The 26463-nt window shown below is 35.0% G+C and overlaps 1 protein-coding gene across 1 annotated transcript; it reads left to right on the forward strand.

Annotated features, from left to right (window-relative positions):
- Window positions 1-7997: 7997 nt before the first annotated feature.
- On the forward strand, window positions 7998-10774 carry LOC142554683 (uncharacterized). Its single transcript, XM_075665350.1, has 5 exons — window positions 7998-8109; window positions 8221-8297; window positions 8893-9078; window positions 10148-10221; window positions 10600-10774. Exons 1-5 carry the CDS (start codon window positions 7998-8000, stop codon window positions 10772-10774), a joined length of 624 nt encoding a protein of 207 aa, XP_075521465.1.
- The last annotated feature ends 15689 nt before the right edge of the window (window positions 10775-26463 follow it).

The raw sequence follows: 26463 nt of genomic DNA on the forward strand, positions 1-26463 counted from the left end.
CGAGCCTTTTTGACTGACTTGGGAGCTCCTTCCATCCCAATCTCCTTCTTTACTTCAATAAACTTCTCAGGAGTCATGTCCAGTTTTTTCTTGGGAGGCTGGACATTCTTGGCATTGAAAATCTTCAATTTTGATGATTTCTCATAATCATCAGTTATCACCCCTTTCACTTTCAGCACATGGCTGAGCTGTACAGCAAAACCTTTTGACTGCTTGGAAGATTGGAACATGTTTTTCAGGATGTTGAATATGATGTTTCTCCAGTTCATCTTTCGGCCAGCCATGATAGCAGTCATGTTCTAAAACTTTTCCAAAGTCAGTGCAGCAAAGGATCCAGCCTTTGCCAAATGTCCCTTCGCTACAATATCATCCAGCAGTTGTACCTCTGGCTTCAGTTCCTTCTTTGGATCGGAAACCTTGATTTTCCGACCATCAGCAGAAAGGGTAGATTGCATCCCTTCAATATCGGATGCCTTCACTTCAGATAAACTGACTAGCCTCTCAGAAGGCAGTTGGAAAAGATTGCAGAAGAACTCTTCGTCGATGATCATCAACTGAAAATTTACAGAAGTCGCTATATTGCCGTCTTGTGTAACATAGCCACCGGTGTAGATCTCCTGAATTTCTTTGGTGTAAATTTCTTGAGAAGATAATCCCAAGAATGGTTTCAATCCAGCTGCTTCCAGTTTCAGAAATACATTTTTGACTTCTTCGTCTTTCACAGTGAAGATAGAGTCAAAATCAATCGCCATAGCGTTCATCATATGAGTAGGAATTTGATTGGCCATTTGAGTAGCTTGAAATACTTCTTCTTGCAACTGACCATTCAGAAATGCACTTTTTACATCCATTTGATAAACCTTGAAGTTCTTAAATGATGCATAGGCAAGGAACATTCTGATTGCTTCCAGTCTTGCAACTGGTGCATACGTTTTATCATAGTCAATTCCTTCTTCCTGCCTATATCCTTGTGCTACCAATCTTGCTTTGTTGCGTGCAACTGAACCATCTTCGTTCAGTTTATTTCTGAATACCCATTTTGTACCTATAATTTTTTTACAAATTTGTCTTGAAACTAAGTCCCAAACATTGTTATGGGTAAACTGATTTAGCTCTTCTTGCATTGCATTTATCCAGTTAGGATCAGCAAGAGCTTCATCAGCTTTCTTTGGTTCCAGTTGTGAGACAAAAGTAGAATGAATAAACAAATTAGCATTTGATTTCTTGTTCTTACCGGGTCAGATGGATTACCTATCACCAATTCTGGTGGATGTGATTTCTTCCATCTGAGCTCATTATGTGTTGTTTCCATATCAGCAACTGAATATTTTCAGTTTCAATTGGAGCTGTTTCAGTTGGTAACTGAATATCATCTGTTTGCTCCACCAACTGATTATCAGGAGGATGTTCCTGTTCAACTGATTGATCTAAGATTTCTGGTTCAGGTGCTGAAGGATGTTTTGATTGATATGATTTTCTTCTTCATCTTCATCCTCCAAACGGATCTCTGTAAGTCGATCAACTAGCTCAACAAGATCAGTTGTCTTATCAGTTAGTACAGTTTCATCAAAAACAACATGGATAGATTCTTCAACATTTAAAGAATTTTTATTAAAAACTCTATATGCTTTGCTAACTGAAGAATATCCAAGAAATATTCCTTCTGAAGATTTAGCATCAAAGGCTTTTAAATTATTTTTATCATTATCAAAATAAAACATCTGCAGCCAAATATCGTGAAATAGGAAAACACACTTTTTCTTCCATGCCAGATCTCATATGGTGTTTTCACATGATTCTTATTAATCATTGATCTTTTCTGAGTGTAACACGTAGTGTTTACTGCTTCAGCCCAAAACCTTTGAAAAATACCAGAATCAGCAAACATTGTTCTAGCAGCTTCTTTGAGGGTCCGATTTCTTCTCTCAGCTACACCATTTTGCTGAGGTGTTCTAGCTGCTGAGAGCTCATGCTTGATTCCAGTATTTTCTAGAAAAGTTGAAAGATTTTGATTGATGAATTCAGTCCCTCTGTCAGACCTTATTCGATCAATCCCAACTGATTTTTCATTTAAAAGTCTTATGAAGAGCTTAATCAGTTGTGCAGCAGTTTGGTCTTTTGATTTGAGAAAAATTACCCTAAGTAAATCTTGAAAAGTCATCCACAACTACTAGGGTGTATTTCATTCCCCCTAAACTCATGACTGGTATTGGACCAAAAAGATCCATGTGCAACAGTTCAAAGCATCGGGGAGATGATATACAACCTCGGTTTTTGAATGAAGATCTTACTTGTTTTCCAAACTAACATGCTGAAAAAATTTTATCTTTTGAAAAATCTATTTTGGGCAAACCAATTACAAGATCGTGGTTACTGAGATTGGTAATATATTTAAAATTTAAGTGGTTTAATCTCTTATGCCACAACCAGTTCTTAGAAGATTTGGAAGCAATAAAACAAACTGGTGCAAAAGGTTGTTCAGTCCAACTAACTTTGTAAGTATTACCACAACGATTTCCAGTTAGTATGACCTCATCAGTTGAGTCTCTAACTGAACATGTGTGTCTGTCAAACTGAACTGAGAAATTTTTGTCGCATAACTGACTGATGCTAATCAAGTTATACTTCAAATTCTCAACAAGTAAAACATCTTTAATTGTAAAGTTACCATGGATAAGCTTACCCTTACCCAATGTTTTACTTTTGGAGTTGTCTCCAAAACTGATGTTTGGTCCACTATACTTGATCAGTTGAGATAGTAAATTTGCATCTCCTATCATATGTCGCGAACATCCACTGTCTAGATACTAAGTTGATTCTTTTGTTGTACCTGTTACCTGCAATCACAGTATATAATCTTGGTACCCATATTTATTTGGGTCCTAAACTGATTAGTCTTTTAGGAACCAAGACTTGAATCAGTCTAACTGATTTCCCAGTTGCTGTGTTCCAAATGATTTTTCTCGAATTTTTAGTAGTATGTGTGTGATGTGAAGATGAAAGAGTATGAATTATTTCCTTTTTCAACTGACTGTTCTTTTGATACCGTTTTTGAACTGGCTTACAGTTGTGATAATTGTAATAGTCATTCCTTGAGTATTGATATTTGTAACTGAATCGTTTAGGAGACCAGTTTTTTGTATCAGTTGAACTCTCTGAGCTATATCCAATACCATATCGTTTTCCTTTGTTCTTACTTTCAGTTGATTGAACAGTTGTTTTACTTGGTTCTGAATATTCATTTATCATGGTTGATTTTACAAAGGTAATGAATTTTCCTTTGTTATTATTGAACCTTGGCTGAGTATCACTTGCAGAGTTTACAATATGACTGTTAAAACCTAAACCAGTTTTATCCGCAGCTGATTTCTGAGCATTCTGCATTTCAGTTAATGTAACTGAGGAATTGTTCCAAGCTTGAATCAGTTCGGTATTTTTTGAAATCTCAGTTTTTAACTAACATATCAAAGCTTGGTTCTCGATCAATTCGGCATTTTGTTTCGCAATCTCATCTTTTAAATTCAACACTTCAACTGACTTATCAGTTTCAATTTTATTATCATTGGGATCATTTTGCTCAGCTTTGACCTTCTCAAATGATTGAGAAAGTTTATGATACTCATTTACCATGTCATGCAATGTGGTAATGAGTTCCTCACGAGTGAAATCAATGGAGCTAAAGTCAAATACCTGCTCACTTGCTGAATCTAGTTCAGCATCATCTGCCATCAAGCACTTGACTTCCTCTTCATCATCAGTTGAGCTGCTTGGGCTTTCTGATTCTGACTCATCATTGTCAGTTTCAGCCCATTTTGATTTGCTCTCTTCAGCCAAGTGTACTTCATGCTTCTTTTTGGATGATCTCCTGTCATCCTTAGTCCTTCTCCTGTGCTCAAAGGGCTTCTTTTCTTTTTCAGTTGATCCTCGACTGTCCTTCTTTGGCTTAGGACATTCTGCTATGAAATGGCCTGATTTGCCACAGTTGTAGCAAACATAGGATTCTTCTTTGGATTGGTTCTTCTGGTATTGCTTTTGGAAGTTTCCTTGATTCTTCCTCATAAACCTTCCAAATTTTTTGACAAATAATGACATGACATCATTGCTAAGTTGATCAGCAGATCTGTCAGTTGAACCAGTTGGTTCCTGTCTGACATCAGTTAAAGCTGTTGTGGCAGCTGGTTTGTAGAAGTTTCCCCTTCTCTGGTCTGTAGTTCAAATTCATATGACTTTAGATCAGCAAATAGATCATGTAGTTCAACATTGTTAAGATCTTTTGATTCACGCATAGCCATGGTCTTGACATCCCACTCTTTGGGAAGGACCTCTTACCACCTTCAGTGCCACTTTTTTATTTGAGTACACTTTTCCAAGTGCATTTAGTTCATTGATGATGCAGCTGACTCTTTCATCATACTCGCGCATAGACTCTCCAGCTTTCATCTTGATATTATTAAATTTTTGAACAACAACTGATAGCTTGTTTTTCTTGGTTTGTTCATATCCTTCACACAGCTAAATAAGTTTTTCCCATATCTCTTTGGCCGTTTTGCACATTTTGATTTTGCTGAACGTGACTTTGTCCAGTGTTTTGTATAAGATGTCCTTGGCCACATTATCAAAGTTTGCTTTTCTTTTGTCCTCAGTTGTCCATTCATCTCTGGGCTTTTCTATTCAATGAGGTGCCCCGTCAGTGATGGCAACTGTAGTGTTTGCTTTTATAATCTTCATTAGACCATCAGTTATGACATACCACATGTCATCATCTTGTGCATCTAAGTGAGCCTGCATTCTTATTTTCCAGTCATCAAAGTCTTTTCTGGAAAACATCGGTATCTTGTTGAATGAAGACATGTTGATCAGTTGTAAGTAAGAATATTCTGAGACAAGATTCAACTGCTCTGATACCACTTGATAGGATCGGTTAATAGGCAGAAAAGTGTTTAGAAGGAGGGTTGAATAAACACTCATGATTTTTATAACCATTTCGAATGCAGTATCAGTTTTGTGATAAACTGAAACTTAGGAATCTTGTCAGTCGATGACAATCAGTTTAACTGAATATACTTGCGGAAATAAACTGACTGAAAGATAGAATAAATTATTGAAGTAATACCACGAAGATTTATGGATGTTCAGAGATTGAATAACTCCTATGTCACCCCTTCTATCACAAGGATATAATATGCACTAAAAGACTTTGATCAATAAAAAACTTGTATAGACCTACTTCAGTTTGGACTTAACACTGACAAAACTGAAGCTCTTAGTTTAACAACAATTTTCACAGTTCTTTGACTGGACTTAGCACAACTGATCTAGCTTAGATCAAATAAATAATACTATGGTTTGTGCTTAGTAAGCTAGAAAAATAGCCTCAAATGCTACGAATAATTCTGATAAGTGTGACCTTTTTAAATCTCAAATGAGAGTAATAAATTCAGCAAGGTAACAGCAAGCTTGAGAGAATAGATGAATCGTGTTTTTCCGAGTGTTGTTTCTCAACTGCTCTTCTCACCTATTTATAGGCTTCCTTCCAACGGTAACATTAAATATAATTTGAATCTTTATATTTGTTGATTGCCACGTCAATGTACTTCTGACATTCGTACACTCTAGACTGTGAAATGCGGCGTTCCACTACGAGTCACAGTCTTCTTTGTACTATTGTCGGTTGAATGTCCTTTTCAACTGATGACGTGTACAACTGAAGGATCAGCTGATAAGCACTCGCTGGTAAGCTCATAACTGAATATATCAACCGATCAGTTTTCAATTGATCAGTCAGTTGTCTTCCAAAGTCCAATTCTACTCAACTAATCAGTTTCCAACTGATCAGTCAGTTGTAATTTCAGTTCCGCTGGCTTCAGTTGCCTTCGATAATCTGCGCATTATTCTTCAGTTAGGCAACTGTCAGTTCGTGATCAGTTAGTTAGTTTGTCAAATCACCGAAATTAAGTTTCCAACAAATAATATAATGCATATACGACAAAAAGTGCATTCACCACACTATCTACATCAGTGTAGCAGAAACAATATAATAAATACTCTCATACAACTCAATTAAGACAATAAGATATACTGTCTCTATCTACTATCAACTACATGACTGTTTGACTAGACACTCCTAGTCCTTCACTACTATCATGTCTCACGGCATAGTACTATATCCTGCCCAACAGAAACAGCCGCCAAACGGTGAGCACACACAACAATCATCATCGTAATACATAACAGTTTTATTAACAACATAAAATATAACTGAAATCATAATAGAAATACTCCCTTTGCTGTTTCAGGACAACCAAACCACCATCGATATCAACGACATCACTCCCATACTACTATAGCAACAACATCGACGATACGTCGCACTCCAACACCGGCGACAGCAATATCGTCGAACGAACAACAACATCAACGGTACGTCGCACCCGTACTCCAGCGAGCGCAATATCGTCGAACGAATAACATCAACGATACGTCGCACCCCTACTCCGGCGACAACAATACTGTTGAACGAACAACATCAACGTGACGTCTCCCAATAACGACAGCCAACAACATCAACAATAATAAACAAAAACAAATATAATATCAAATCACCCAATTCCGGTGATTTATCATTGTTCAAAAAAATAGTATTTATCAATACTAAACAATAACAACGTATGTTCGTACGTCAACATGTACCTGATAATTGAGTATATATAAAATCTAGCTATTTTAATAATCTCGAGGCTTGTGATGTATCTAAATAATTAAACAACAATTATCAGATTATTGTCACCGTATCAACACAATCTTAACAGCCTTAATATATAATATCAAATAGCCCAACAATAATTAATTCAACAAAATATAAAATCCGATTATAAATTGTTATGGTTCAACAATTTAATATTCCGGTGTATTTAATTTACAAAACTACCATCAAATACGCCATAATAAATTAACTTCAAATAACATACTATTTTTACAACATCTGTTAAACTACGAAAACATTATATCAACATATAGCCTATATTTCTAAGACTCCAAATATATAATCAGAATTAATAACAACTAACAAAAAACTCTCTAATCTCAATCAAACGATTAAAATCCCTAATTATAATAAATTGAGATTAACTTAAAATAACAGCACTATAATCTTCTCTACTTTGTTAAAATCATACCCTATTCAACAATCTTCAATTTCTATACGATTTAACAATTTATCGGATTTATCCAAAAAATCGAAGAATTTCAAACATCGCCAAAACTATAAAATTTATACCTCAAATCAAAGACCTCGTGTCAACGATCTCAGAACTGAAATCGGTTTGTCGATTGGATAAACCGATAAATCGCACGATCAAAACGAAAAATCAAAACTCTTATTTCTCTGTGTTCTCATCTTTTTGTCAAACATTCTGTGAATGAAATTCATTCACGTAAATTTAAATTTATTCTTTCTTTTTTTTAATATTATATTATATTAGTAAAATAATATAAAATAATATAATATATAATATTTAACACTTTAACACCGATATATCCTTTTGGATCAGTCAAACGATCAAATTTTTCAAAACTCAAAACATGAAACTTCTATATCTTTGAGTTTTCTACATTATATCCAAATTTTAAATCATTTGGACTTAATATGACCAAGATATCTCATATTTTATTCTTTAAAAATCATTAATTATTTAGTAATTTCATATTACTAAATCAACAACTGTGTGATATTTACTTCAAGCATTTTATTGGCTGTCATTGTGTTTGCATTGAAGTTATGGGGTCATTATTTGTACGGTGAGCAGTTTGTGATTTATTCGGATCACAAGAGTCTTAAATATCTTTTCATACAGCCTGACTTGAACAGGAGACAACGTCGATGGATGGAGTTTCTTAATGACTTTGATTGTGAGATTCAGTATTTTGAAAGAGGTTGACCTCATTTCTTCTCTTATGTACACGCTGAGCCCCTTTTCTCCTCGGCCCACAGAGACAAAATGAATGTAGGACTGGTGCCAACAGTTCATCACGGAAGAAAGGACTCATTAAGAGTAACGCAAAAATTGGTGAGAATCCAATGCCCCGAAAACCTAAGGGTTCCTCCGCAAGGTTTCCTACTTGTTAAATCTCAATGACTAAACATTAACAATTTATAAGGAACTATAGAATATACAGAATCTCACATAAAGATTTTTTCATGAATTGTTTCTTTCAAACCAGGTCGAATGAATCTTGTTGCAAATACCCTCAGCAAGAAAGTTCAGAATGCTATGATGACATCTCTAACTATCTCTAAAGTTCACGAGCACTTGAGAATATCAGGATGGACTTATCAAATCAGTTGAGACTACTTTATAGCGTCATCTATTCATGTTGAGCCACAGATTTTGTCAAGAATCAAAGCAACACAGATGATCGATCCGCATATTCATAGATTAAAAGAATTGTCTCGAATAGGTCAGATAGAAAAGTTTAGTGTTGCCTCAGATAGTAGTCTGTGCTTTAATGGTAGACTTGTGGTTCTTAATTTAATAGATTTGAAAGAAGCTATACTACGATAAGCACATTGTAGTCGACACAGTATTCATCATGGAATACAAAAGATGTATCATACCTTGAGAGCTCACTATTGGTGGGAAGGTATGAAGAAAGATATTTCTCATTTTGTGGCTAAATGTTTAACGTGTCAACAAGTTAAAGCCGAGAGAATGAGACCTGATGGAATGTTACATAGTTTTGAAGTGGCGCAGTGGAATTGAGAGCACATTTCTATGGATTTTGTAACTCATCTACCTCGTTCTAATCGTGGTTGTGATGCGATTTGGGTGATTGTTGATAGATTGTCTAAATTAGCTCATTTTGAATGATCGTACTTGTACTTATATGAAAAAGGCGAAACTGTACATTGATCATATAGTAAGATTGCATGGTGTGCCAGTAACCATAGTATCCGACCATGATCCAAGGTTTGCTTCGAATTTTTGGGAAAGTTTGCAATCAGCTTTGGGTTTAAAGTTGGCTATGAGCACCGCTTATCACCCACAGACAAATGGTCAATCAGAAAGAACCATTCAAACGGTATATCTTTTTGGATCAGTCAAACGATCAAATTTTTCAAAACTCAAAACATGAAACTTCTATATCTTTGAGTTTTCTACGTTATATCCAAATTTCAAATCATTTGGACATAAGATGACCAAGATATCTCATATTTCATTCTTTAAAAATCATTAATTATTTAGTAATCTCATATTCCTAAATCAACAACTTGTGATATTTACTTCAGGCATTACATTGGTTGTCATTGTGTTTGCATTGAAATTATGGCGTCATTATCTGTGCAGTGAGCATTTTGTTATTTATTCAGATCACAAGTGCCTTAAATACCATTTCACGCAGCCTGACTTGAACATGAGACATTGTCGATGGATGGAGTTTCTTAAAGACTTTGATTGTGAGATTCAGTATCAACCAGGTCGAATGAATCTTGTTGCAAATGCCCACAGCAGGAAAGTTTAGAATGCTATGCTGACATCTCTAACTATCTCTAAAGTTCACGAGCACTTGAGAATATCAGGATGGACTTATCAAATCAGTTGAGACTACTTTATAGCGTCATCTATTCATGTTGAGCCACAGATTTTGTCAAGAATCAAAGCAACACAGATGATCGATCCGCATATTCATAGATTAAAAGAATTGTCTCGAATAGGTCAGATAGAAAAGTTTAGTGTTGCCTCAGATAGTAGTCTGTGCTTTAATGGTAGACTTGTGGTTCTTAATTTAATTGATTTGAAAGAAGCTATACTACGAGAAGCACATTGTAGTCGACACAGTATTCATCATGGAATACAAAAGATGTATCATACCTTGAGAGCTAACTATTGGTGGGAAGGTATGAAGAAAGATATTTCTCATTTTGTGGCTAAATGTTTAACGTGTCAACAAGTTAAAGCCGAGAGAATGAGACCTGATGGAATGTTACATAGTTTTGAAGTGGCGCAGTGGAATTGAGAGCACATTTCTATGGATTTTGTAACTCATCTACCTCGTTCTAATCGTGGTTGTGATGCGATTTGGGTGATTGTTGATAGATTGTCTAAATTAGCTCATTTTGAATGATCGTACTTGTACTTATATGAAAAAGGCGAAACTGTACATTGATCATATAGTAAGATTGCATGGTGTGCCAGTAACCATAGTATCCGACCATGATCCAAGGTTTGCTTCGAATTTTTGGGAAAGTTTGCAATCAGCTTTGGGTTTAAAGTTGGCTATGAGCACCGCTTATCACCCACAGACAAATGGTCAATCAGAAAGAATCATTCAAACGGTATATCTTTTTGGATCAGTCAAACGATCAAATTTTTCAAAACTCAAAACATGAAACTTCTATATCTTTGAGTTTTCTACGTTATATCCAAATTTCAAATCATTTGGACATAAGATGACCAAGATATCTCATATTTCATTCTTTAAAAATCATTAATTATTTAGTAATCTCATATTACTAAATCAACAACTTGTGATATTTACTTCAGGCATTACATTGGTTGTCATTGTGTTTGCATTGAAATTATGGCGTCATTATCTGTGCAGTGAGCAGTTTGTTATTTATTCAGATCACAAGTGCCTTAAATACCATTTCACGCAGCCTGACTTGAACATGAGACATTGTCGATGGATGGAGTTTCTTAAAGACTTTGATTGTGAGATTCAGTATCAACCAGGTCGAATGAATCTTGTTGCAAATGCCCACAGCAGAAAAGTTTAGAATGCTATGCTGACATCTCTGACTATCTCTAAAGTTCACTAGAACTTAGGAACTTTAGGATGAACTTATCAAATCAGGGGAGACTAATTTATAGTGTCATCTATTCAAGTTGAGCCACATATTTTGTCCAGAATCAAAGCAGCACAGAGGATCGATCCCCATATTCATAGATTAAAAGAATTGTCTCAAACAAGTCAGACAGAAAAATTTAGTGCTGCATCAGATGGTAGTCTGCGCTTTAATGGTAGACTTGTGGTTCCTAATTTGATAGATTTGAAAGAAGTTATAATACGGGAAGCATATTGTAGTCGACACAGTATTCATCCAGGAATATGAAAGATGTATCATACCTTGAGAGCTAATTATTGGTGGGAAGGTATGAAGAAAGATATTTCTCATTTTGTGGCTAAATGTTTGACGTGTCAACAAGTTAAAGCCGAGAGAATGAGACCTAGTGGAATGTTACATAGTCTTGAAGTGCCGCAGTGGAATTGGGAGCACATTTCTATGGATTTTGTGACTCATCTACCTCGTTCTAATCGTGGTTGTGATGAGATTTGGGTGATTGTTGATAGATTGTCTAATCAGATCATTTTATTCCGAATGATCGTACTTTTACTTATATGAAAATGGCAAAACTGTACATTGATCATATAATAAGATTGCATGGTGTGCCAGTAACCATAGTATCCGACCGTAATCCAAGGTTTGCTTCGAAGTTTTGGGGAAGTTTGCAATCAGCTTTGGGTTTAAACTTGGCTATGAGCACTGCTTATCACCCACAGACAGGTGGTCAGTCAGAAAGAACCGTTCAAACGCTTGAAGACAGGTTACGGTCAGTAGTGATGGATTTCAAAGCTGGTTGGAAAAAATCATTGTCTTTGGTTGAATTTTCTTACAATAATATCTTTCAGGCAACAATCGGTATGGCACCATTTGAAGCTTTGCATGGAAGAAAGTGCAGATCACTGATATGTTGGGAAGATGTAGGAGAAAGAAAGATGTCAAAACCAGAATTTATTCAAGAAATGAAAGATAAAGTTGAATTGATCAGGAAAAGGATGAAAGCAGCCCTAGGATCGCCAAGCCAGTTATGCTAATAAAATGCGTAGATCTTTAAAGTTCCATGTGGGCGATTATGTTTTCTTGAAAGTATCACCATTTCGGGGTACTATGAGATTTGGAAATAAAAGGAAGTTAGCTCCGCGTTATATTGGTCAGTATGTGATTGTTGAGAGGATTGGAACATTGGCGTATCATTTAGACTTGCCACCGAGTTTGTCTTTGATACATAATATCTTTTATGTATCTATGTTGCGGAAGTATGAGCCAGATCCGTCTCATATCGTGAATGTTGAGGATGTATAGTTGGAAAGTTCTCTTAGCTATGTTGAACATCCAGTGCAAATTTTGGACCGCAAGGAAAAAGAAATCAAGTGCAAGACGATTCCATTGGTTTTGGTACAGTGGAGTAGACATGGAAGAGAAGAATCTACATGGGAATTAGAGGCAAAGATGTGACAAGAATGGTGCAGCAGCATAGCAATATTCATCCTCCATTCTATTAGCTTCTTTCCAGCCATGAATCGGAAGCTATTGAGCTCGATTGGCTTGTTTTTCCAGCTCCTATGCGCGTAGACTTCGATCCGATTTTAGGTAAGGTTTTGGCTTCTATTATTGGTTGTTCTTGGTGGATTAGTTTGTATAAGTGAAGTATTAAGTTTTCCCCTATTTTTCCAGCTAGTTTATGATTGTGAACAGTATTTCCGACGACTTTTCCGGCGAGCCACCTCTGCGAGATCACCGTTGTGCATTTTAGCCTTGACTCCTGAGGTATTAAGCTTGAATTCCAGGTTTTTGACGGGTTTTATAGGCTGTCGAGAATTTAAATTTTAACCTAGCCGATTTAATTTGTTTTAGTCGGTAAATATACAGTATATTGAAGTATATAGCGAATTTATATTGTAGGTTATATCATTGGACGAGTTCATCAGAAAGTACTTAAGAAATTTATGTGGTATTGTAAGTTGTAGTTGAGGTACGCCTAAACCTATATCATTATGACGCGTATATTGGCGTGTAAGAATATTCAGTAAATGTTGTTTTTTGTTATATGTCTTGAATTTTTATCCTGATGCATTCATATATTAATTGTATTGACATAACATATTGAGCCTTGGCACCTTTAAAGATGATTTATGTTGATTCTGTTGAGATATATTGAGTCATCAGAGGGATGAGTGGATTAGGATTAGCCACATTTCCAGATGACAGCTAGGGACGAGCGACTTAGCTACTCGCATTCTTGATGCTACGTGCATTGACGAGTGGCGGTTTGATGCTGCATTCCGGGCACGGGTGGCAACAATTACTGTTGATGATGCTATTCGTTTGAACTCCGTTTGGTATTCATTATTCCATTGTTACCATTCATGCATCGCATATCATTGCATTTACTTGGTATTATTACATGTCTTTTATATACGTCATAATTTTTTTGGCTTGTCGCACTGGGGTCCGACCCCTGTTTTTTTTTATGTTGTCGTTGTTTTTGATGCCATAGCAGGTCATTCCAGGGGATTTGACGCTTCTGGTGGAGCGTCAGCAAGTGGTACCCAGTAGTTGTATGCTGATGTTTTTATGTTGTTTTGGATTTTATTTGTGGTATGTTGTCTATAGTTCTAGCCAGTGCGGCTGTAGGATATTTGTTTGGTTGATTGTGAACTTGATGTTATTTTCGATCGTATATTGATGTTGTTGTGTTTTGAAATTTTTGGGATGTCCTACTTACGGGGAGGTCATGCCAAAATTTCCGTAGGACCAAATGAACATTTTAAACTCGTTTTTGCTGTTTACACCAATTAATCCTTGTTGTTTGGTAATTAAATATTAATTAAGAGTGCATGCTCTCACAATCTTAGAGCCGTGGTCTATTCGGAGTCGTAGAATGCCCAAACATGTCAAAATAGAGACGAAACGGGCCTAGGTTAAAGCTCTTATTATGGTTTCGGTTTTGGCTAGGGTTTTGCGACTTCCAGTAGTATAAATTGGGTCATGTGATGTTAATAAATGTTTGGTCTTGGGTTGGTTCGAGTCGGAAGGGTAGTTTGGTCATTTGTTGGCCCAAAAACGCGAAAATGGTGGTAAAAGAGTTGTTCGGTAAGCGAATCAAATCATTTTTGAAACTTAGGTCCTAAGATGAATTTCCAACAAGCTTCTGGAAATTTTTAAAATTTTTAAAATTATGTAATCGAGTCGTTACTATTAAGTCAAAGTTCGGGGTCTTCCGGGTAAGTATAGAGTTGAATCGTGTGCAGTCGGTTGAGGAAAGTCGAGGGATGTTTGCAACTTCCTTTGATAGGATCGGTTAATGGTTAAATAGTGTTTAGAAGGGGGGTTGAATAAACATTAACATTTTTCACAACCTTTTCGACCGATGAGTCAGTTTAGTGATAAAATGATACTCGAGAATCTTGTAGGTCAATATCAATCAGTTAACAATAAAAGTGCGGAAATAAACTGACTGATAGATATAATAAAAACCGAAATAAGAAGACACAAGATTTTATGGATGTTCGGAGATTTCAAACACTCCTACGTCACCCATTCTATCGCAAAGATAGGTTATTTACTAAAAGAGTTTGATCAATACAAACAGTTGTACAGACCCACTTCACTTTTGGACTTAACAATGTTAAACTGAAACTCTTAGTTACAAACTTGTTTACAGTAATCAATAGAATGAAATAATTTAGCATAGCTGATCTCTTTCAAGATCAAGTATTACAGTTTGTGCTTGTAAGCTCGAAATATAGCCTTGAATGCTATGAATGTATACAATAAGTGCGAGCTTTGAGGTTTGCAAAGATTTCAGCAGAGTAACATCTCAGTTGATAGAATAGTAACTTGATCGGGTTGATTGTGTCATATTCCGAGAGTCCAGAGTGTTTCTCAGCTGCTCTTCTCTGCTATTTATAGGTTTGGCTCCAACGGTAATATTAAAGATGATTTGAAACTTTCTATCCGTTATTTGCCACGTCAACATTCTTCTGACAGTCGTACACTGCAGCTTTTCTGAAATGCGGTGATCCCACTACTTTTTGTAGTCAGTTTTTGTCGGTTGAACGTCCTTTTTCTTAACTAATGACGTGTACAGCTGAATGATCAGCTGATAAAATGTAGTTGATAAGCTCACAACTGTTTGTAGTAACTGATAATTTCCAACTGATCAGTCAGTTGTCTGCGTAGTTCAGTTGCCTTTGAAAACTTGCGCATTATTTTTCAGTTACTAGCAACCGATATTTTGCGTATTTTAGATCAATCTTTATCAGTTAGTTTAATCTATTAAACGCTCAGTTTGTCAAACATCCGAAATTCAGTTTCCAATAATTTCTAAAACAATTCCAAATCATGTTAAATGTTATTTTTAGAAGTTTAAAGGTATATGCATGATATATGCTATTTTTAAAAGCTTTAATATATCTTCATGTTTATGCTATTTTTAGCAGTCTCGACGTACATGAATGTTATAAGCCATTTTTGTTGTGTTTTAAAAAATATGAAAAGTTATGCATGTTTTTATGATACGATAAAGTAAAGAAAAATATTTTTGAGGAATGTGAATTGATCGCGACTTAAAAGTAGTAAGGAATCCGTTGAAAACGAGAACGGTGACCTTGCAATGAATGAAGTGAACCGTTGAAAACGGGGGCGGAATATCGATAATAATGAATCTGTTGAAGAAGTGAACGGTGAAGTTATTTTATTATGGCCGGAGGGATCGTCGAAGAAGTGGATGTTGAACCCAGTGGTCTATTACTGTGTTTTATAGATTGATCAATCGACAAAATGTTGTCATTTTCAAGGATCAAACTTCACCCAAAATGATATATGATGAGGAAATGATTTATGATTTTATATGCTAAAATGATTTACATTGAGGAAGCTGAATGATATTACATGTTTAAATGATTTACGAAAACAATATATGGTTACGAGTTTTTACATCAGCTTATTTTATTAAAGGATTATTTTAAAGTTGCACGTGCCTGTATATGCATTATTTGTTACGTATGGTTAGAACGTGTTGAATCATTAAACTCACTAAGTTTGAATGGTTGTAGATGAGGATGATGTGGAGGGAGGCACTGACGCTTGAGTGGATCGGGTCTGGCAGTACATTCCCGAGAAACATTGTTTTCCGCATTAGCTTACGATTTAAAGTTTTAAACTAAAGTTTTGAGAATTATGTTAGTAAAGATTTTGTGCTATGGTTTGAAGTTTTAATGTTGAGTTTCTTTTAAATTGACGTACGATTTTATGTTTGACGATTTATGGATTTTTATGTATTTAAGATTTTTAAATATTAGTTTATTTATGTTGGATGATTTCGAAGTTTATAAGAAAATGTTTATAAAAAAAATTTGTAGTATTTATTATATTTTAAAGTTTAAAAGTAAGGGACGTTTCATTTAATTTCTTAAATTGTTTCATGCCATCATTTTTTTATACTAGTAGGGGTATCCCGTTCCCAAATATATTTGTTTATGAATAGGTTTCGCAAAATAGAATAAACATAACTTACATGGAAAAAGGTTTTTGGGGGAATTTTTTGATTAAGTTTATCTAGTAAGTATGATTATTTTAATTATTTTTTAAAATTTTTATATCAAATTGATTTGCTTTAGTACACTTGCATTTGTGCAAAATTCAAATAATTTACGGTGCATTTGAATTGAACAACAAATAACACAAGAATTAACGTGGTTCGGTTAACTATTCCACATAAGCTACCAACAACTCCCAACTAATTAAAAAAAAAAACTCCCAAATAATTCCCTATAAAAAATGAGAAGAGTATGTATAGAATGTGTTTCTCATTCTGCCTAACATCAATATTTATACCAAGATTGAGAGAGTGCTAGGGATAGTTTTTGCTTATTTTAAAGTGATTCTTAGATTATTTTTAAATGGGTGAGAAGCAAAAGTAGGAAGGGTTTGGAAATAAAAGTCTAAAGTAATACAAGCTAAAGTTTAAGTGTTTGAAGAAAAAATGTTTCCAAACTTAATTTTTAGTAAAATGATAATCCCTAACCAATATAACATTTATCTTTTTTAATTATCTAATTTTTTATACTCACACAATCGAAAATGTATTTATATAATTATTATTACATTTTGAATATTTTATATCAAAATTATTATTTTTATAACATAAATGCATGAAAATTTATATAAGATTAATAAAAATTAAAAAACAAATAAAAAAATATGTAAAAAAATTAAGGAAATTGTTGGGTTTAGAAACTCTAAGAATCTTAAATTTGATAATCACAAAACACGAAACTTACTTAAGTGTGAAGTTGCTAAATCAAGATAAAAGTTGAAACTCAAATTTAGTCAAACCGAAAATCTCGCGACCTACAGTGTTTTGATAATATCTCACAACTCGGTAATGTAACTGACCAGCCACCAAAAAGACTGAACAGAAAATCTAATTTGGGACAAATCGTATTTCACGTTCGTTGGCCTAAATCAGATGTTATCGAGGAAAACTGATGGCAGCGAAGCTCATCATTTTGGCTGATCAGCAACGATTAGTTGAGTATGAGCAATTGTAGAATTTTAGTCATCCTGATCAACTCGACTATTCAAATTGAATGATTCAATATGCGTTACGAAGATAAGATGATGTTCTACAAATCATTTGCACAAGTCAAAGTCTGAATCGGAGTTTAAAATGTTGATAAATGGCAATAAAATATGAGTTCTGCGCAGATTGAAATCAGCAAGGCTGATTTCAGCAGATCGATCTCGCCAATTTGTTTCAGTCTAGCTGACAAGACCAAATTGAATGACCAGTCTAGCAGACGTGCCAAACTAAATAACCAGTCTAGCTGACGAGCCCAACTAAATGATCAATCTAGCTAGCTGAAGAGCCCAACTGAACAAAAACATCGAAATCTGTTAAGCTCGAGAAAAGTGTCCAGCAAGACGGAAATGACAGTTTTAATATCAGAAACAATACAAAAATTTTACAAACTATATATTCTTGTATCTAACATATATATTATTATTGGAGCCTATAGATACAACATCTTGAAGTTCAAATACAAGTTTTTTAAATGGATTCAAAGCATGTTTAACCTACATGAAGAAATTAGCTAGAATAAGAGCAAGCCCAATGTATGAGGATACATTTGAAAAGTAAATACAATGTAAAGGATTAAATCCTCACACAAAATCACTCACATATAATGAGAGTTGACCTTCAAAGTTTAGTTGAGTGAATCTTCACACAAAGACATTAAAAATTGTGTTTTAGTCTTGGCATAAGAGACATTAAATATTATGCAGATTGCGAGGTTGCGGCTTAAAATCGAGAGTGTGCGAAGAGTTTCAATTAGGAAAAAGATAAGTTCTAAATTGAAATGGGTTTGTACAAGGTGTTGCATAAATTAAAGTCTTCTAGTGGATCCTTACTAAGTAGAATAATAGGTGACGTAGGTGTTGTTAATATTTGAACATCCATAAATGAATTCACGTCTATTTATTTATTGCTTTAACCTATCATTTATACTGTTTTAAATATGCATTGTTAAAGCATTTTTTGTGTTCTTCAAATATCAAAATATTACATACCAAGTATTTAATAAAATGCTTTGACCAAAATGTTTTTACTCATTAAACTTGCATATCTTTAAATTCTTTACAAAATATTTAATCGGTTTACACGAATGATTATTTTGAATGTCTTCCGCTTGGTTTGAAAACTAAACTCGATTTAATTCATTGTATTCAATATTTCAAGAACTGAACTATTGTAGCTAAATGATTATCCCCCATGCCAATATCTATGAATATCTTCTCTTTGTTTATATATGTGAAATGGATATATCTATCTATATCGTATACTATCGGATCAAGTATGTATAGACTTTTAGAGACACTCTATGTAATTGTCTATCTATTGCAATCTATCTACATTTATACTATCATAAATGAAAATTATATAAAAATACATTATATATTTTTAAAAAATTAATGTTTGTAATAAAAATGATTAAATTTTATTAAATCTCGTACGAAACTCTTAAAATTCATAAATAAATAAATTTAACATTTTAAAAATCTCCAAAACTATTTATAAAAATTAAGACAATTATAGAATATGATAAAGGTTTTAAGAATACAAATGTCAAATTGTACATTTAAACTATTAACGAAAATTTTGAAGATACAAATATCAAATTGCTTTAAACTATTAACAAAAAAACAGAAACAATAAACAAATATATCTAACTTGTTTCTAGATTTTGGTTAAAATCATAGAAGTTGAAATTGAAGTAGAAGCTGATATTCACGAACAACCAAAGCAATTCCAGTAATCTAGAAACCAAGATGTGCTTCCTAAAAGCTCTCTCAAAAACCCCTTAACTCAAGCATTCTAACTACCTAAACGCCAAAGAAAATCTTATTGACGCAAGTATGTTACTTCCCATCTCAAAGATTGCTCCAAGATGCTCAAATCGGTTATGGGAAACCAAGCAATTCCAGAACAGAAAAGGCAACTTTTGAAGCTTTTCTCGCATCCAACTCTTTAGAATCAGTATGTAACTGGGCTTACTATTTCAAAATAATAATGCATGTGTTAAATCGATCGAATATGCTTAATACGTTAAAATTACGCTTAAATTTTTGGACAAAATATATGTTTACGAAGCACGTGAAAAAAATATTTAACATAAAAGCTAAATAACCGGTGAACTATGTGATTCAGATAAAAGTGTGTGTGTGATGTTGTAACACCTAACATAATATGCGGCGGAATAAATAATTTAGCACACAGTTAATTCATATAAATAAATCAAGACACAAACAATTAAGCACATGTGTATAAACTTATGCATACTTGTGCGGTACCTCATAACAAAAGGTTCACTAGAAAAATTTTGTTAGTTTACACATGAAAGGAATACTAGTGAATAAAAAAACTATATCCCTTAACACATCATGAGAACAAAATTGCATCCTAAATTTCTATTACCAATAATAACCAAACACCTATAAACGCAAACTATGTGAAACCGAAATCTCGTTTAGTGAACAATTCTCAAACAACACTTTGATTAGGTGTTGTTTTTTAGAGTCCAACACTTCATGACAACACAACAACTGAATGAAAATCGATATCTTAATTACTTCAGAACAACACACACATTTTTTGTTCTTCCTTGCTTTCTCTCGCTTTTCTATCTTCTTTTTCAACATCTATTCTTCGTTATATATATAAAATCTCTATGACCTAAATATGATTCCTTAAATAGATATCTACAAAACATGAAATTAAACTAGAGTTTTATTACAAAATAAACTCTTTTTAAATAAGAAGATCAAATCTAGAGTTAATATAAATCTTATTTCTTGCATGACATGCTATCCTTTCAATATCTCAAGTTTTATCTTTATGTACAAAACACGAAAAAATGTTAAGATACAACTCCCTCTCAGTTTGAGACAATATATCTCCCCTTAATTCAATCATGTTAGATGAGATGTCGTTAGAGGTGTTGGAAATACAAGTCGAAAAAGTTCACCAATTAAATGATGAAACATCAAAGAACAAAACATAAAAATAGTAAAGATAAGAACAAAACATCAAAACTAAAAGGCTAAGAAATTGCTTCAAAGATCATCAGTGACATTTCCTTGACCGGAACCAGAAGGTCCTGCTTCACCATCCTCTTCTCCGAACATTTACGTGACACTCTAAACATAAAGGTGCATAAATACATTTTAAAGTTTATTAGTATAACTAAATCTTATTATTTTCATTTTAGAATTTTTACCACATTATTGTTCAGTACAAATTTTATTTGTCCAAAATATCTAGAAATACATTAAAATACATCACAATACACTTAAAAATTCATCAAGTACTATGAGGTTCTCATTCCAAGACCAAATACCCAAAATATAATAAAATATTATAATTAAGCTCAACGTATATATTAAGTAATTAAGTACAATGTATTATAATTAGATTCAATGTATATAATCATTAAGTACAATATATTCTAACTAAGTACAAAGTGTGGGGATCCGGACGCTAATCATCTTCTTAATCATCTTTGGGATTTAATTATCAACTAAGATAAACATGGTCTAAAAATTTTTCTTTTTAAAACATAAGTGCGGAACGTAGTGAAATAAAACATATATGTATCTCAGTATAAGAGTACAAGTCATGTACTACATACATTTATTCAACTAAGGTTTAACAGCTAATATCAAGTGTCCAACCCTATCTCTAATCTAAGTCCGGAATCACCACTCTAATATCGATCTCTCATCATCCTCTTGACCCTGATCCTGTCCCACCTGTTGTCATGCACACATACAAAACAAGACAACAGCCGGATAACTCCGGTGAGAATAAATCCCAGTATAAATAATGTATACATGCAGTTAACTGAATTAACATAAAAGCATGAATTATATCTTATCACATGTAGCATAATCAAACACATGTATCAATACCAGTCTGTAAATAAAACATGAATCATAATCTACGAAACATAAATCAATACAGATCTGTAAATCAAGTTCTAGTCTCGATATCTAAGACTCGACTCATCTCTCATTCTAATCTAGAGATCCCGATCTAATTTAGACTTTGGTATGCTGTATCGAATGTCTACAATAGACGTCGATCTACATCTAAGCTCATCGATACACCGTAAGTCTAGAGTCTACACGGTTCTGACAAAGACTCGGCGGTTCTGCCCTAGCTAGGCTGATCTGCCCTAGACTCAACTCTGGCTCTGCTATAATTCAATAGACTAAACATATCAATCTGATAATCTGCAAATATCAATGCAATAAACTAAAGTATGTGATTTTGGGAAACTCAAGTCAAACCTAACTCGAGTTGTTCAATCCCGAATCCACATTTATTTATACCTTTATCTTCACGATCTGATGAAGACGAAGTCTCGTATTCCAATCTGTCCATAACCAGTCTGGCAATGACAATAGCATAAATACAATATCAATATATAACTCAATTCAAAATCTGTTATGATCAATACTCAAATCAGTACATAATCTGATCCATATCTGCACAAGGCCCAATCTAATTCATATCAATGATATCACGATACAATCGAAATCATTACTGAATCTGATCAATTTAAATAAACTGATGTTTCGACGGTATAATGATACAGTCTCGATAACCCCGTCAATCTCAACATCACAGAGATACTACCAGAATTCATAATCAGTACCAATACAATTCCTAATCTCTATATCGGTACACTTAAGATCAGTAATAACTCAATTCTGATATCAAATCTCAATCAATTCAACTCTGAAAATCATAACAATTCCATAATCAATCTGTTTCTTAATCTGACTTCGATTCTATGATGTCTAATATGTCAAGAACACCATATTTGAATCATATTCGATTCTGACAACATCATAATTTCAAGACATGACAAAACGTAACAAAACTTACGTCCAGTTGAAGCCTGCGTCGATAGGAATACAGTACCGAAGTCGGATTCACAATCGGACGGACGGATCGAAATATAAAGGCGTAAGGATTTCCGTAGCTTTCTCGTTTCCTTTCTTTTCTTATCTCTGAAGCATAGTATATATATATACATATACATTGCATGTGAAGAAACGTGTCCCATTTCCATGAACTTCAGTCGGCGCTCGGGCGGTCACAATATACCGCTCGGGCGCCGAACATACTGTCCGGTCCTTATCTTGCTAACCACTGGCGCTCGAGCGGTTATAAACTACCGCTCGGGCGCCACATGTTCTGTTACTGAACACTGGCGCTCGGGCGGTCATTTTCTACCGCTCGGGCGCCAGACGTTCTGTCCAAAATCTTGGCTCACAATGCAACGACGCCCGGCTTCTTCATTCAAGTTCGTATAACCTCAATCATGTCAATTAATCACTTCTTATTTCAGTAATTAAATCTCGGGCCTTACACAAAGTATTTAAATGTATGTAAGTATATAATAATATTAAGTTTTGGATAAATATAATCTTTTTCATTTAATAAATAATACAATAAATATGGATAAACATGGAATCCATGGCTATATATATCCTTTCTAATTCTCAATTAACAATCAACTGATAGAGAGAAGAAAGACACGGAAGAGGGAAGAAGAAAGGAAGGGAGAAAAGAGAAAAAAAGTTAGAAGAAAAATCTATAACTTTTTCCGAAAAATTCCAATAAATCACCAACTATTCACCCCATGTCTGAAAGCCATGTAGCACTGGAGGTGATGTAAAAGGATCGATCAAGAAGAAGAAAATCAAACCAAGATATTCCGAAAAACGGCAACGGAATCCTGTTCAAGCTAGGTACTTTTTGCTCATCTTTCTTATAGCTACACACCAAACTAGAGGTTGACTTGAACACAAAAGTTGTGCCTCTTGTTTCATAGATAAGGGACATACCATCCGTCGTTCCAAAATATTGCCGGAATTAACATTTTCAGAATGCCGGAGTACCTTAGTTCTTCATAAAACAATATTTAAATCTGGTATTGATCGGATAGGAATTTGAAAATATTTTCAACACAAGAATTAAAGATCTTACAAAGTTAAATAAGCTGGAAAAAAACTGGCTGCGCGTGGCCCCCAGGAATGCCAGTCACGCGCCGCAACTGTCGGCGTGTGTACCTGACGCGCCGCCGTATCGCCGTTTTTTCGGTGGCCGAACATTCCTGGTGATGTTTCCGACTTTTTGGCTAACTTTCGTAATGTTTAGAGATATTTTCTAATTAATATGAATTTTGCGAACTTAAGTAAAATCAACCGGGTTAAATTTTGAACAAAAATAACATGGAAATGATCAGCTATTTATTTAAAACTCTAACATAAAAATATCAATCATAATATATTTTTAGGACTTGCTCCAACAATTCGGATTACTAATCAAGCCTAAACTATAAGTTATCAAGTGAGAAAATTACTATTCATTATTCTATTAAAGCTTTTGGCATTTGGCCTGGAAATTTCAATAGCATTTATTTAATGTTCAAATATCATCCACAGTTCATTTCGATTACTGATATATTTTCTTGCATATTTATGAATGGATTGATATACCATTAATGAATGGAGTCATGGACAACGGATTTCGGTCCGAAAATTGAGTCCATTGGACAACGTAGCTTCGGCCCGGAAAGTGAGTCCAATGAACAACAAGTCAAAAGTCCCGGGTATATGGTTCATCTGAACAACGCGCACCGAATATTTCGTTCCGGAGAATGGTTCACTCAGCTCGTAAAATGATCTTATAAGTGCTCAATTAGAGCCACCAATGTTAATTTATGAAATTTTAACTTAGTAATCTTATAAGTTCAGGCATTATTTTCAAAAATGTACGTAAACGTAATATTTTACGGGAGTATTTTTGGGCTTGATGAGACTATTTTATTGCATAATGGGCCTAAAATTCTTTTTAATATCCATGCAATTAATTAAGGGACTATTAGCACTAAATATTATAACTAAACCCTACAACCCTAAACTCACCCTCCATTCATTCAGCCGGCCCCTCCCCAACCTTCAGCTGAAGCCTCTCGATTTTCAGCAACCATCCCCTTGGTTTCTCTTGAGTTTTTTTCAAAGGATATTTTTCCCGTCCCTCCAGTGCACGTTCTACGCGTTTGTATCCAAGTTTTCGAGCGTAAAAAGGCAAAGACACGCCTTATACCTCGTTTTTCTCATCATTCACATCAATTTATGTTGGTTTGTATGTTGTTGCATGAGAAACCTTTGATCTATCATATTGTGTTGGTTTTATTCAATTTTTGCACGCAAAAATATGCATAAACATGATCATGTTGCTCACGTCTTCCTTTATGCATGTAAGGGGATGCTAGGTTAAGGCTCGTACGATCTGTGCACGATCAAATGAAAGTGGTGTTTCCAGTGACGGACTAGTGAGTATCGAGGGTGTCTAGGTGTTGGAGTTGTAATTGGATCGAGCCATGGCAGAGCCGATCGAATCCTAGGATGGTTGGTGATTTTTGGGCGATCGGGCAAGGGAAAAGAGAGTGGCACGGCCGTGTGGGGCTGAACCAGGCCATGGTACAGACCTTGGTGGGTCCAAGCCGTGGTCTAGGGAGGCCCAATCATGGCTGGTGGTGTGCCAAAGGTAGATCGGGAAGGCTTGGTTCGAACATGGGACTCGCGTGGGTTGTTGGTGAAGAACCATGCACGTCCGCATGCATGGGGGCTGTAGGCATGGGTTGGTTGGTCCAGGAGAGGGTCCATGGCTTCATCTTGGTCCTAGTATGTCTGGTTTGGGTTGCTCCTCTCTAGTGTGGGCTAGGATAAAAAATTCAAGGTTAGGTGCGCTAGGGTTTTGTAGGTTGCAAATGACATAATTTTTCCAGCAGATGTTCGGCCATTTTTGAGGGTCTTAGGTGGTCTGAAATACGTGGTTTAAGGGCTGGTCATGTAGGTTCGAGTCATGGTTTAAGTTTGGAGAGATTTGGTTGAGTTTCGGGCTAATTCGACTTAAAATCAGGACCTCGGTCCAAGTTTTAAAACGAATTATAGAAGTTCTTCCATGAGCTCAACTTTACGTCCAAAGAATGGTTTACGTCTAGGGAATGGATATTAATATGTTTTGAGGAGTTTTACTAGGTTTGGTTGGCTTCAGGTCGAAATTTTGAGGTCCAGGGGTAAAATGCTCAATTAGGGTTTTCCAGGGGAAAAATGGTCATTTTGCACACGGGTCGAGTTAGCAGTCTTGGCATCGCCCTGATCACCAAAATTGCATGTTTAAAATGTACGTGTTAATATGAACATGAATTTTTTAGAAAATAGAAAATACATTGCATACTTGGTTTTAAGAAAATGTACGTCTATGAATGATTCTTATAACTGATGAATACGATGACATTTTTTGAAGGAGGGGATTTGGTTGCGATTAATACGACTACGAACATGTAAGGCCAAGGCTCAGTGGATGGGTAATACTGTCGCTGATGTCCCCATCTCCGGATACCGAGGTTATACGTAGATGGATCCATTGACTAGAGCTGATACAAAAGTCACAACTAATGATCTGAATTCAATAAAAAAATGAACACGTATATGTTGATATGATGAGATATGTTATGGATACGTTTATAAGATCATGAAATATATTTTAATTACAGTACTTTTCACTATTGCATGTTATGTATATGTACTTGCTATCACGTTCAGGTGCGTTGAGTCTTTAGACTCGCTAGATGTGAATGATGCAGGTGAGCACGATGATGTGGAGACTGGAGGCGCCGAAGATCGAGTAAGTGGAGCTGGGTGTGCGCACGTTATTGTGACGGTGTGCGCACGTTTTTGTGACAGTGTGCTAGAAAACTCATGAGGAGAGGCTGCCAAGAATTTTTGTCAAGTATTGTGACAGTGACGGAGCCAGTCGGCCAGATGCTAGAGGATGTCGAGGTGGTAAGGGATTTTCCCAGTGTTTTCCTGGACGATGTTTCAGGCATTCCACCAGACAGAGAGGTTGATTTTTATATCGAGCTGATGCCAGGTATAGTGCCGTTTTCTAAGGCACTCTATCATCTAGCACCTGTAGAGATGAAAGAGTTGAAAGATCATATACAAGACTTGCTGGACAAGGGTTTCATTCACCCAAG

This window comes from Primulina tabacum, chromosome 8, assembly GCF_025594145.1.
Source record: "Primulina tabacum isolate GXHZ01 chromosome 8, ASM2559414v2, whole genome shotgun sequence".
Lineage (NCBI taxonomy): Eukaryota > Viridiplantae > Streptophyta > Magnoliopsida > Lamiales > Gesneriaceae > Primulina > Primulina tabacum.